Below are 13230 nucleotides of genomic sequence, written 5' to 3'. Positions count from 1 at the left end.
TGTACTTCTGTTGTACTGAACTAACCTGCTGTTCAACCGAGATGGACGGCGATACACGCAATGATGATATGGCCTTTAGGTTTCTTGCTTTTATTTATTTTGTTCTATCATCCTGACCTCCCTGGAAGACACTATCTCATCTCTAAATAACACATTCCTCGATTGATAACTCCTTTTTTGCACGGAGCAACGACTGTGGCACTAAGAAGAAATGTCCTCACCTGAACAGGAGAAACCATTACAGCGACCAGCAAATTCTTTTTTTCAGCGTTCATATGCTCATTTTGTCTCCCTCCTCTTCCTCACATGGCTGCCCGTGGGCTGGCAGCACTAAAAATAACTGAAATAGTGATACAGTGTCAAGCATCCTTAATGAGCAGCTGGAAACAAGACTGCAACGTCACTGGCTTCATCTGCAAGTCATCGGTGATCACTGGAAAATGAAGAGATAGAGATGGAGTGGTAGTAGTGATGAGAAGGCTTTGAGGGTCTCCAGCTGTGCTGGTTGCTGATGAGCCAGCAATAGGAGAAACTCTTGGTGTTTGTTTAGAAAAGATAGATTTATTTCGGTCGTTATACTAAATGTATGCATCTCATCTTGCCGCCATCTGTTAGAAATCAAATCCTGATGTAAGTAGGCAGGTGCACAGTTTGACATCAGTAGGGTTCATACAGTGTGGTGCGCAGGCAAGCCTGACCTGAAACAAAGGCCTTCATCATGAAAAGGAAACGACAAGCCCTACTTCACTCACCATGATGAAACCAGTGAAAAGTGTCTTTATGTTTGCTGTGTGAAGCATGAAAATGACTGGAGACAGGGTTGGATTCCCTGAGTTTACTGGGCATGTGGGCTGATGCAGCTCCTAACCTGCGCTCAGGAGGACAGACACCCCGAGGGTCCAACTGCAGCAGCTGGTATGTTTCTAAAAACAGGCAAGCCGTCCTCCTGCTCTGGTCCTCACAGCAGATGCTGATCTCTGTCTGTCCTCAGAAGGAAGCAATTATTGAGTCAGAGGGAGAGACGCAGCTCCTTTTAATAAACCCACATCAAATCATCCGATGACTGACAGCCTCAAAGCGTGACTCACACGTCGGCCCAAAGAGGGGAGGGAGAGAACTCTATTAGATGTCTTCGAGAGGCAGAGCCATGTGGGACGCAGCTTCAGGCAGGACTGGCTCTCTACATCTGGAGGCTCTGAGGAGGGAAAGGTTGGAGCCCTGCCATATAGTGGATAGACAGCGGATTCATAGAACCAGCTATGGTGTGAAATCATCACCATAAGGAGCGGCAGCTCTCTCAATGCTGATTAAATACACTGACAAGTTTCCAACATATTTTGATGCACATTTTTAAACAACGAAAAGGCTGATGAAATGCCAAGATTCAAACATGTCAGATAAATGAGTAAATGAGATAGATTCACCTCTTTCAGATCATTTCTGTCAAACCTAATCTTTTGCGTACGTGACTGGCCAGTTGTTTCCACTGCCAGTGTCTTGCAGGATTCATCTCCAGGCGGCAGTTCCAGTTACCGCTGCCTATTCCGTCATCGCACCATAGCCTAATGTACCGGCTTCAAAGCAGCTGAGGCAAATAAGGCTAATTTGCATTTCGTACTTTGCAACATTTCTAAAGTTCACTTCGAAGTCGCTTGACGATTATATAAAAACAGGACTAGTCAAACCAAACTAAAGTTGACTAGCAACAATTTGCCATTTTTTCCACAAAAAACAGGTGTTTTGTCCCTTTATGTTCAGATTCACCACATGCATATGGATGATGAAACTGGCTGTCCCCCAGTCATAGAGTGTCATAAGCTAGTTTTATGTTCGCAACAAAAAGTACCATTTCATTGTAAACACCTGGGTTGCCAGGGCAGATGTTCAATGAGTAAACGACAGATGAGTTCGGGGGCCACTTCAGGCCCCAAACACCCACCTTCACTTTTCGCGTTCACTGGAGCAGGGTAACCTACCACCTCTCCTTCCCCTCTTCTTTGTGTCTGTCTGACTCTTATCCTCTGTTCTATAGCAGCTCAGCCTCTTACATAAGGTTGACCTGGTAAAATTCCACAGTGCTCACTTGTGCCATGCTCCTCTAACCTCCAAGTGTTTCACCGTGTAAGCGACAACAATTTCTTTCTGTTTAAATCCAGCCGCCCACTCCATGGATGTTTTTCCAGCTGCCTACAATCAGGCTACCTCACATCAAATGAGCCTTGAGGGGAAGAGTGGCTTTACCTTTAAGAGATTCCATCAACTGAAGACAGTGTGTATCATTGTTGTGAGCGGTCTTGTCTATGGCTCTGGAGAGTCAATTGAAGCTTCTGGGGAAACTTTGGCTGCCGTTGATCTGAAGAAACATGACAGCACATTTATTTTGAAGGTTTTCCACTAGATGCGCAATAAAAGGCTCTGAATAACTCTATATTCATCCATTGGTCTTGTGAAAATGACCAAAAAAAAAAAATCAAAATAGTTGACGTGTCACAACACTTCAGGTCAATTGAAGCTCTTCATCCTTTGAGAATGTAATTACTATACAAAGTTAATTTTATTCCAGTGTAGGAAATGAATCACAGCACCAGTTCCAGCAGGTACAAACCAAAAGGGGGAAAGATCACAATGGACTAGTCTGATGAGTCACAGACCAAAGGATGACAGATGAGACCTATCAGTTCGCTTCGGGATGTAACACAGCACCACACACACACACACACACACACACACACACACAAACCAGATAAAACGTCTGGTATAAAGTGCTCTCTGCTCCATTTCTTTGACGTTTTACACATCCTGGGTGATGCAATTTGCCCACTGTACTGTCTGGAGTTACCAAACAAACAAACGACACTGGAAATAAAGGTAACATCTCCATACTGTTCTCGTCAAATCCCACATCAAAATATGTTAGCGTTTGAACACCATGAGGGATTTTGATAAAGTGGACACTATAGACAAGTAAAAATCAGCATCTTGCCTTTTCTATTCAATCACTACAGTATGCGCTTGTATTCAACTATTGATTTGTGCATGTTTGACATTGGTTGTTACGGGAACTGAGCTACTGGTTCATTTGTTCATGTCACAGGAGTTTACACAGCTGTGACAACCTGGATCTCTAAATATTGCATTTGCACAAACTGAAAGATAACCAAATCAATCGTGGCAGTGGCGAAAGAATTCAAGGTCTGCGATCACTCTCTCGTCCAAATTTCTGCTCTCACAATCTGATTAATCCATGCAATGTTTCCACTTTTGGAGATTTATTTTAGCACGACAGTCGGCTATTTGCCTGCCTAAAACGAGCTTCCAGCTCAAGGTAAAACACTTTTCTCTACAGTCAAATTATTCAGCAAGCTCATAAAACCTCCCAAAAGCCCAGGGACTATTGGGACTCAATCATCCACTGCTGTCTATGTAGCAGAGCAGACTGGCAGAAATCAAGCCAGGCACCCTTGTCCCCGATTTGAACTGCAAATGGTTTTGAAAGCTGAACACCAATGAGTTTTTTCCTGACCTCAAGCATGGGCCACTGACACTTTGGGGCAAATCCAGCCCTTTTTTTTTCCTTTCACTTTCTCAATACCAATGATAGGACTTTATTGTTGACATTAACTTTTATGATAAACAGACATGATTACTGTGATATCTAAAAATGTATAGGATGTTTTGACAAGCCTGAAAAGACTTTTTAAGAATGTGCTATTGGCCTTGGTGGAGGTCTGCACTCTCTGCCCTCTGGTCTCTAGATTTTTATCAGCTTTTTCCTTGTTGTGTAGAGTTAAATGTTGTAACAACGGACAAACCTTCACTGCAAACTGTTCAACACTGTTTTTTCTTGAAATGCAGCCAAAGGCCTTAACACTCAGCTGGCTGTAATAAAAGAGTACACACACACACACACACACACACAAACACACGTATGCCATTGATTATACATCTGCACATGTGTATGTAAGTTGCAACACACTTGTGAGCCACACTTACACATGCAGGCTAAAGACACGAAGAAGAACGAGTTTTACTGCTGGAAGGGGGAGGATGAATCCTTCATTTAACCCTTCGAGGTGAGGCAAAAACACCACCGTGAAATGCCTGGGTTTGTAAGACGCAGCTTTTTGCATGAACAGTCTGAGTGATGTTTAAACCCAGACCACCCCCACAGCTACGGGATCCTGTCGTTTTCACATTTTCTCCAGCATCACTGTTGGTCTCATGTCCAACAGCAAAGTTTAGTATTCCGCTGCCTTGCTGGCTGACACCGCACAGAGAGGCTGGCTAATAATTTGTCAGCCCCTGTGGGGTATGAGGCCAGCATGTCAACAACGGGCCCAGTGTTTCTCAGGCCAGCGATGGAGATTAGAGAGGAAGGCTGATCTGGCCGTTTTGCAGGCAAGGGGGAGTACTGGGAGGGAAGAAGGGCAAACGGAAGCAAGGCAGAGAGGGTGGTATTCCTGGCTTCTTCTCAGGCGGAGAATGTAGCTGAGGCTGTGTTTTGCAACAATCACGGGCATTTGAGGCAAACAGAAATGGCAATAACAGTGCATTGAATAGTCAGACATAGAACATTAACACAAAAGGAACAAAAACACGCAAATATTTGTTCACCTCAGGATATGCAAGGTGTTCCCTTGATGAAGGGAACATCACTATCATCACATTGTCTCAATCTGAGAGCTGTTGTGCAATATTGTTCCCTCCCTTTGCAGATCAGAAGGCAAACCCATGGAAATCTACAGGCATGCAAGACAAAACATGCATTTCATCATATGCAAAATCAACCAAAACATAAGTACCAAGAAAATCATTTAAGCATGTACACAGGTTGACTCCCTGTGTTATCAGATGTACAAACAGTGCTTTGCAGCACAGTGTACCTGCTCCCCACACAGCTGCACGAAGCTCCACTTTTGTTCCATCACCAGCAACACAAAAAATGTCTTTTTCTGAGAGTTTACATAATCACATAATATTCTCCGTCTGTATGTGTTCGTTCCAGCACTGGGCACAAGATGACAACAAGCTTAAACTCAGACTGCATGGGATGATAATATACACACGTCTGACATCTAGTGGCTGACTTATGTAAGTGTACCAAATGAGATTGTGGCCATGATGCACATAAAACTGAAGTTAAAAAAAAAACATACACTGTCACTTAAGGGCAATCTGCAGAGTGGATGAGGGCTCTTAGAGACCTATAAAGAGAAATAAAAACATTTGATTTGTTTACAGAATGTTAAAATTTTATGGACTGAGATGTGGGCTGTTACGTAAGTTCGCTGCATTTCAATGTTGTCAGCACCACACATTAAATTACATTCACTTCCTTTAATTCACGGTGCAGACAGAAGTAAGAGAAACCAGCCTTTCATCCGAACAACCAAGAGTCAGATCAGTTTTGCAGCGAGCGGTCTGGCGCAATAACGACAATGACTTCCATGTTGCCACTGAGAATTCTGTGAGAAAATGTGTGAAATATTCTGTGAGAATATTCTCTCATTAAATGTGTTTTTGCTGGCACAGAACACGTTCGCCATAGCTACAAAACAGCCGAATAATTCATGCTTGAGGAAGAAAGCTGCTCAAACATAAACAAGATGTTAATCTGCGTCTACTGCTTCCACACAAGAACGGGGCAGAAACACTGAGCCCACACTAATTGCACGTGTAAACCAATAGAAATGTTTCACAGCTGCAAACAGGAGAGATTGTGACTAAGAGGATCATCGTGCCTGCTTATGTTAAAAGAATGAACTTCAGTTTGATTAAGCAGACAGGCGCTACGAAAGAAAAACATCGAGTTTCGTCACTTCATACGTCAAGATGTCAAACAAGATAGGAACAGAATACCTTCTTTATGTCATTGGAAAAACACTTCCTGTAACTGATGCATCGTAAAATCAGACTTGTTCGCCTCAACAGATAAGCGGACGTGCGAAACATGACGATGGCTGTTCGGTACGGTTGGAATCACATCAACATTTAAGAACCTGCTGCAGGTGTTCATGGTTCGAACAGAGTAACAAATATAGTTGTGTGGTGTTCAGTGCAAAACTATTAAAACGAGCTAAAAAAAATAAATCGCCAATAACGAGAAAATGCACCTGTTAAAAATGTCTTGTTGAAGTAGATGATGATAGCAAAGAATTATTATTGAGTGGGGGATTTCAGCATTGTCATATCTTAATTTTAACATTTTGTGGTGGATGTCATTCGAACAGAGATGAGATTCAAACATTTGACCACTACAAACATTTGTTGCAGTTACATACTTAAAGCACGTTAAGCACTGGAAGGGAAACCATAAATTAATAGGAACTGAAGTAAACATGAACCTTATGACTTTCTCTAGCAGAACATTTCAACTTAAAAATCCAAGGTTCCCATTTTCAATACAGGAATGAAAAGAAAAAGTACTTTACACAATTATGTGTGGGTGTAAAAACTCTGCGCTGACAAAGTCTAACTCCTAATCATATGGACCAGTTTCCTTTTTTACTGGTCACGTTTAAACTGGGCTGCGGTTCACCTTTGAACTCCAGCATGACAACATCACTGCTACGTAAGGTGGACTAGAAATGATTAACTTAAATCTCTTAATGAATAGTTTCCTAATAACAAACCCATGCAACCCAGTGCAAGTTTGTTGATTCAATACGCAGTCGAGATCAGATTCAAAACTGTTACGCTCATTTAACCTCTTCAGCTTTAAAGACTAGTTTAAGTCTGCTTTGCTCAGATGATCACACAGAAATGTAAATCACATGAAAATACTTTTTCAAATAGCGCTTAAGTGAAATAATCTCATCTAACTACACAAAAATGGCAAACAGCAGAATGAGGTCAATTGGTTTGAGTGTGTGTTTAGTTTAATTTTACTTGGTTTATGGCATGAAAAAAGGGGGGCAGTGTGAAATTAACATTAATTATTCATTAGTTAATTTGGAAGGGAAACATCCATCAGTCTTAGCGTGTTGTTCTCTGTTTTAAGAGACGATAAACAAAAGACCCATCATTTTACTTTTGCTTCATCCAAGCGTTCCGGTTTCTTCCTGTGGCCTGAATGCCTGCTTGTCAATAGAAGTACATAAAAAAAAAATCATAATAAAACATTTCATCTTGATCTAAAACCTTGTTTAATCGAAGAGGCATACGTCCACTGTAGGTTCTATGTAAATATCTTGGGAGGAAATATGTTCATTTGCTTGTATGGATGCAAACACACATGCAAATCCAACAGTGGGGTGAATGCAAATATAACAAGCAATGAAAACATGCAATAAAACTAATCTAAGCACATATGTTATAATTAAAATCAAATAAAATAGGGACTGATATTTTTTGATAACTGATCATTTGATGCTGGTACCCTTGCGAGAGCATTGATAATGAATATATTTGTATTAACGTTACATAAACAGACATCTGCAAAAACCAACTATTGTACTTGGTCATCTCCAGACGGATAGTTGCACCAAAGAAATCAAAGAGCAAACCACAAGCAAATGTCAGGAAAATGCACCGGAAAAATGATCACCATGTGTACAACACAAAGACACACAAACACAAAAGTGACTCTTAGATGCACCGACCCTCATTCCTGAAGTGCACTCATCTGTTCTTACACTCACAGAGAGTCTTTAGGCCCTTATTTTAGTCTTACTGGCAGGAAGCTAAGCCCGACAATTTTAAATATATATTATATATAAAACCACTTCACAATTTCAAAGTGTTTGCAAAACTGGAGATTGACAGTTACAAGTAGTAACTAATTGATGAGAGGAGCGATGAGTTCCAAATGTCCTTCAGGCTTTGATTCCTGTCTGTAAGACTAAAGTGAGGGCCAAGTAAAATTGAAGCCTCAACGTCTTAGCGATGTGAATTTGTGATTCCATGGACCACAAATATAAATGTGGGTCAGTAATATCAAGAAGAGTTTCTACAGGTCACCGGGGAAGGGAGGGGCCAACGGGACATACCCTGCATTGGTGGGTACAGGTGAGTTAGCGCACAATAATTCACAACATATATGCAAGCTGTTCTCTTCCACCAATAGCTTCACTCTCACGCGTACCAGCATGACTGGACCGCTACATCTCTTGGTTCTCTGCTGGATGGCTACACTGAGCTGCAGCACCAGTTCATCCCCTGAGTGGTTTCAGAACATTTCCACCAGCCTTTTCAATTTATCTGGGGATATCATGCTTGGGGGTCTCTTTCCCATCAACTCACTGAGCAGCGACCTCAGCCAGAGGAAGGAGCCCTCCAACATCAGCTGTGACAGGTAAAACAGGGAATTCTGGGCCTGTATGCTGTGAATATTTACATCATGCTAACCTTGAATACTGCTTATTCTATTTTTTTTTTCTTCACCCTGTAATCCCACAGAATAAGTGAGTATGGCCTGGGTTTAGCTCTGGTCATGAAATATGCCGTGGATGAGATCAACGCGAATCAAATGTTGCTCCCTGGTATCAAGTTGGGTTATGAAATCTACGACACGTGCAGACAGTCAGCGGTCATCGTGAAGCCCACCATTTCTTTCCTCTCCAGCAAATCCATCAGAGTTCTATCAGTGGAGTGTAATTACACGGACTATGAGACCAGCATGTCAGCTGTGATCGGCCCTTACAGCTCAGAAATGGTTTCCGTCATCGGAAAACTCATGGGGTTCTTTATGATGCCTCAGGTTTGTTGAGTCCATGTTGCTATATATCTGCTGCTTGAGATGACTTGATATCGTGTCATATATTCCTGAGTCATAAATTGTTAGCAAAAGGTCAAAGATCCCATTATACAGCATGGGCCTGGCTCAGTGTTTTTTGATGTGCTGTGGTTGTCCTCAAAACCCTGCAACTATTACCATGCAGTATCCTAGGAATGTTTTCAGTGTTGCTCTTTTCCCGGAATGTTCTAACCACTCGCCTGCGTAGCTTCATGCTTTTTCCATTTAATTTTCAGCTGCAAATTTATGTCTCTGGAATGTTTTTATTTCAGAGCAGAAGAGATTATACAAACTGTTTTGCAATATTTGTTTATATTCCTAGAACATTCATCTTGGTCTTTGAATCAACTCTTTTAGCTGGGGTGATGATGATACACACGTCACATTGCAGAAATGTTCCCACAACATAGACCAACGTTACTAAATGTTTATCATTCTAAATCATTTCTCCTACGAAGGCTAGATAGTTTTTTAAGATGAGACATTTTAACTGCAACAATCACGGTTCTGGGGATGTTGATGAGGATGATCAGGCACTCAACAACGTCCAGAGTATTCTCAGAATGTTCCGGTTACAACATTTCGTCTCAGTGCACGTTTAACTGGAATGAAACAGTATCTGAAATGATGAACAACCTCAAAACATTTTTTTTTTAAATTTAGGATTAAAATATTTTAAGACATTACTACGTCAGTTATAGGTACTGTAATGTTAGCGAATGTGTCAATGTTCAGTTGTTTTTCTTGCGTTTGACAGAATAATTACTAACGTATGATATAATGCACCGTGTGTTTTTTTATGTTCTCACTTTAGATCAGTTTTGGTGCCACCAGCGACAAATTCAGTGACAAGCTTCTCTACCCGTCATTCTTCCGCACGGTGCCCAGTGACAAACAGCAGGTGAACGCCATGGCTCTTCTACTGAAGGAGTTTGACTGGAACTGGGTGGCAGTGGTGGGCAGTGGGGAGGAGTACGGCCAACGCGGTGTACAGGAATTCTCTAAAATAGCAGCAAAGATGTCTGTGTGTGTGGCCTACCAGGACCTGATTCCAGTCTACAAAGACCCTGAACCTATGGTCAAAACCATCCTTGACAACATCCAGGCAACCGACGTGAAAGTGGTTGTGGTCTTTTCTCTTTCAGAGCAGGCTGAAGTCTTTTTTAAAGAGGTTAGTAAAGAAAGACAAGTGTGCGACGCATCACTGAGATGAACTACCTGACAGTAAATTGATCCGTCTCATTCTAGGTCATCAAGAGGAATATAACTGGAGTGTGGATCGCAAGCACAAGTTGGACCTTCCAGAAGCGACTGACGTCCCTCCCAAATATCCAAACAGTTGGTACGATCGTGGGATTCACTGACAAAACACAGAAGCTGCATCTGCTCACAGCCTATGCGGAGGAGCTGTTCACCAAACTAAGTGAGGAGAGGATGAGGAGAGCGCCTGGACCACCGGAATCCAGCAATGCTGACCCCCTGAACCCTTGCCCTCAATGCTTGGAATTGTCATTGGCCAATATAAGCTTAGTAACCGACCCTGCACTGCAGCAAGGAGCTTTCAGTGTGTATGCTGCCATCTACAGCGTGGCACAGGCGTTGCATGACATGTTGAGATGCAATTCGAGTGCCTGTGAGTGGGATGCTGAAACCAAAATCTTGCCATGGAAGGTGAATTTCTTTGTCTTTTATGCGAGAGACTACAGATAATTGCAAATTATTCTATGAATAATGATTTCAATCTATTTTTTCAGCTTTCAAAGGTTTTAAAAAATACATCCATAGACATAAATGGTGCACATTTAGAGTTTGATGATAATGGTAACCCAAACCTGGGATACACTTTGATTGAGTGGGTTTGGAAGGACTTGGATGTAGAATTCATTGCTGTTGGAAGCTTTTACGAAGAACTGTACATCAACAAGTCTCTATTCAAATGGCACACCGCAAACTCAGAGGTAATTCCAGAGGAGAAAACACACACACACACACACACACACACGATTTCCTGAAATCTTTAAATCCCTCCCCTCACTTTTGCAGGTCCCTCAGTCCAGGTGTTCAGCAGCATGTGGGATCGGCCAGGTGCGCCGTGTCAAGGGCTTCCACTCCTGCTGTTTTGACTGTATCGACTGTGTGCCAGGCACTTATCAGGCAAATAAGGGTAACATGGTTGTCCATACATCTCAAAAATACTTTGCTGTTACCGAAAGCAACAGTTCAGCAGTTTGGGAAATAATTTTTCATTGAGTTTCGATGAGAAGAGTGATTCCAGTTTTCTGTTCGTGTGGTGAATGAATTGGGATCAACAGCATTAGCCTTAGCATAGCATAAAGGTTGGGCAAAGTTGTGCTTGCAGCGTTTGCAACAAAAAAAAAGTTAAAATCAAGACTGACAAACCTGAGAGTGGTACCCATCCTCTCCTGCAACAAAAGGCGTTTAATTAATTCCTCAAAATGTCAGATCCTTCACCAAACATGCAAACCTTCATTCAAAGATTCATTTCTGTTTAAGTGTCTTTGTTAATGACAAATCTCATGTCGTACTTTCTGACTCCTAGAGGACATCCAGTGCACCACGTGCCCTGAGGGCCAGTGGTCCCTGATCCGCAGCACTAATTGCAGTCAACCTACCTTTGAGGTTTTGTCCTGGGACACACCTGAGGCACTGGGAATGGTGCTGGCTGGTGGGCTGCTGCTGGTATGTCAGGGTTCAGTGGGTGTGATCTTCCTGATGCACCGGGGGACCCCGCTGGTAATGGCCTCAGGAGGATATCAGAGTTTTGTTGCTCTGCTCAGCCTGATGGGAGCCTGCCTCAGTCAGGTGCTCTTCCTTGGCCAGCCAGGGGATGCTGTGTGTCGTCTTCAGCTGCCGCTCACCTCCTTCTTCCAGACAGTTGCCCTCTCCATTATCACATCCCTCTCCCTTCAGGTGAGGAATGACAAAGTTGTCTGCATAGTAGTACAAAGTAAATAGCGCACAATGTGATCAGGCTTCAAACCTCTCTCCTCACAGACATTCTTCATCGCGGAGTTCCCAGAGAAGGCCGCCTCTCGCCTGCAAATACTACGAGGCCCCGTGACCTGGCTCTTTCTGACCCTTTGCTGTGCAGTGCAGGTTGGCTTCTGCTGCTGGTTTGTTCAAGAAGGGCCTTCTCTGTCTGAGCATGTGGACAACATGAAAATTGACTTTTTGAGGGCCTTCTTGTCATGTCCGGTCCTACCATTGCTTGGATTTGGCTTGATGCAAGGTTTCAACTGTTTGATGGCCCTTGTATCATTCATGTCCACCTTCATGGCAGTGAAACCTCTTCATCAGTACAACCTTGCCAGGGACATCACCTTCTCAACACAGATCTACTGTGTGATTTGGGTGACCTTTATTCCTATATACATAGGCTTAACTGAAAAGAAAAGGGCTATTATTCACATTTCTTTCAGTTTGGCAAGCAACTTTGGGCTGGTGGCAGCTTACTTTTTCCCAAAATGCCACCTGCTGTTGAGGAAACCTGAGCTCAATACCTCAGAGCACTTCTGTACTTTCCTAGAGGGAGCGCCACCGACGCCAGCACAGGAGGAACCACGGCCGCAACCACAGACGGACAAATAAAAACAACACATTTGGAAGACACACTGTAACACGTATGCCAAATAAAGCATATGTGTCTGTCTTTAATGGTTATGGCTGCATGTACCCTATCACAACATTTAAATGGTCATCAACAGCAGCATTCACCGGTCAGTAAAAGCATTAAAATTACTTACGGGTTACATATATGACAGCAATAAATCCATCTTTTATCTTTAGGATAACATTCCGTTTTTTATTTAACCTGCTTGACAGAAACTATTTTAACTGTGATCTGGAGTGTTGTTGAATGGACACACACTGGAAGCCTGTTGTTCTACATTAATTCAATCACATGGGCTACACTGTGAGGGCTTTTATAAATGTCAATCTAAAATCATGGGGGGGGAGAGCCTGTCCAGCAGCCTTCGGACGTGAGGCTGGGTTCACCCTGGACAGGTCGCCAGGCCATGGCAGGGCCAACACACGTAGATAGACAACCATTCACACTCACAGCCACACCTACGGTCAATTTAGAGCACGGGTGTCAAACTGATCCAGTAAAGGGCCGTGTGGCTGCAGGTTTTCATTCCAACCAAGCAAAAACAACACCTGAATCTACTTAAATCAATCAAGCTGTGTCCACACAGCTCATTTATTGGGTCAGGTGTTGCTTTTGCTTGGTTGGAATGAAAACCTGCAGCCACACGGCCCTTTACTGGATTGACAGTTTATACCCCTGATTTAGAGTATCAATTAGCCTCGTCACCAGTGGCGTGCCCTTGGACTGAAAGCCGGAGTACCTAGAGAGAACCCATGCAGGCACAGGGAGAACATGCAGACTCACACAGAAAGATCCCTTACTCGAACCCTGAAACTTCTTGCTGTGAGGTAGCAGTGCTAACCATTGCACCACCGTGCTACCCCAG

General features: G+C 42.9%; 1 protein-coding gene and 1 long non-coding RNA gene across 2 annotated transcripts; one reads left to right on the top strand and one right to left on the bottom strand.

The window, feature by feature from the left end:
* Window positions 1-916: 916 nt before the first annotated feature.
* LOC147268259 (uncharacterized) lies at window positions 917-11888 on the bottom strand. Its single transcript, XR_015112112.1, has 5 exons — window positions 11736-11888; window positions 11368-11659; window positions 2242-2353; window positions 1089-1218; window positions 917-981 (listed from the first exon to the last, which is right to left on the bottom strand). It is a non-coding gene; the product is annotated as an uncharacterized LOC147268259 (long non-coding RNA).
* tas1r3 (taste receptor, type 1, member 3) lies at window positions 7916-12343 on the top strand. Its single transcript, XM_086199694.1, has 9 exons — window positions 7916-8007; window positions 8087-8293; window positions 8398-8698; window positions 9549-9905; window positions 9983-10405; window positions 10489-10692; window positions 10778-10898; window positions 11295-11665; window positions 11750-12343. Exons 2-9 carry the CDS (start codon window positions 8088-8090, stop codon window positions 12341-12343), a joined length of 2577 nt encoding a protein of 858 aa, XP_086055820.1. The 5' UTR covers window positions 7916-8007; window position 8087.
* Window positions 12344-13230: the final 887 nt, after the last annotated feature.

This window comes from Aulostomus chinensis, chromosome 3, assembly GCF_037954235.1.
Source record: "Aulostomus chinensis isolate RoL2024-O1b breed Wild chromosome 3, RoL_Achi_v1.0, whole genome shotgun sequence".
NCBI lineage: Eukaryota > Metazoa > Chordata > Actinopteri > Syngnathiformes > Aulostomidae > Aulostomus > Aulostomus chinensis.
This window is presented reverse-complemented; position numbering and strand designations above follow the sequence as displayed.

Bases quoted from the DNA above. Each gene is read 5' to 3' on its own strand.
- tas1r3 (XM_086199694.1), top strand. From the start codon at position 8,088: ATGACTGGACCGCTACATCTCTTGGTTCTCTGCTGGATGGCTACACTG. The intron at 10,693-10,777 runs GTAATTCCAGAG...TCACTTTTGCAG, and splicing joins GGCACACCGCAAACTCAGAG to GTCCCTCAGTCCAGGTGTTC. The intron at 11,666-11,749 runs GTGAGGAATGAC...CTCTCCTCACAG, and splicing joins TCACATCCCTCTCCCTTCAG to ACATTCTTCATCGCGGAGTT.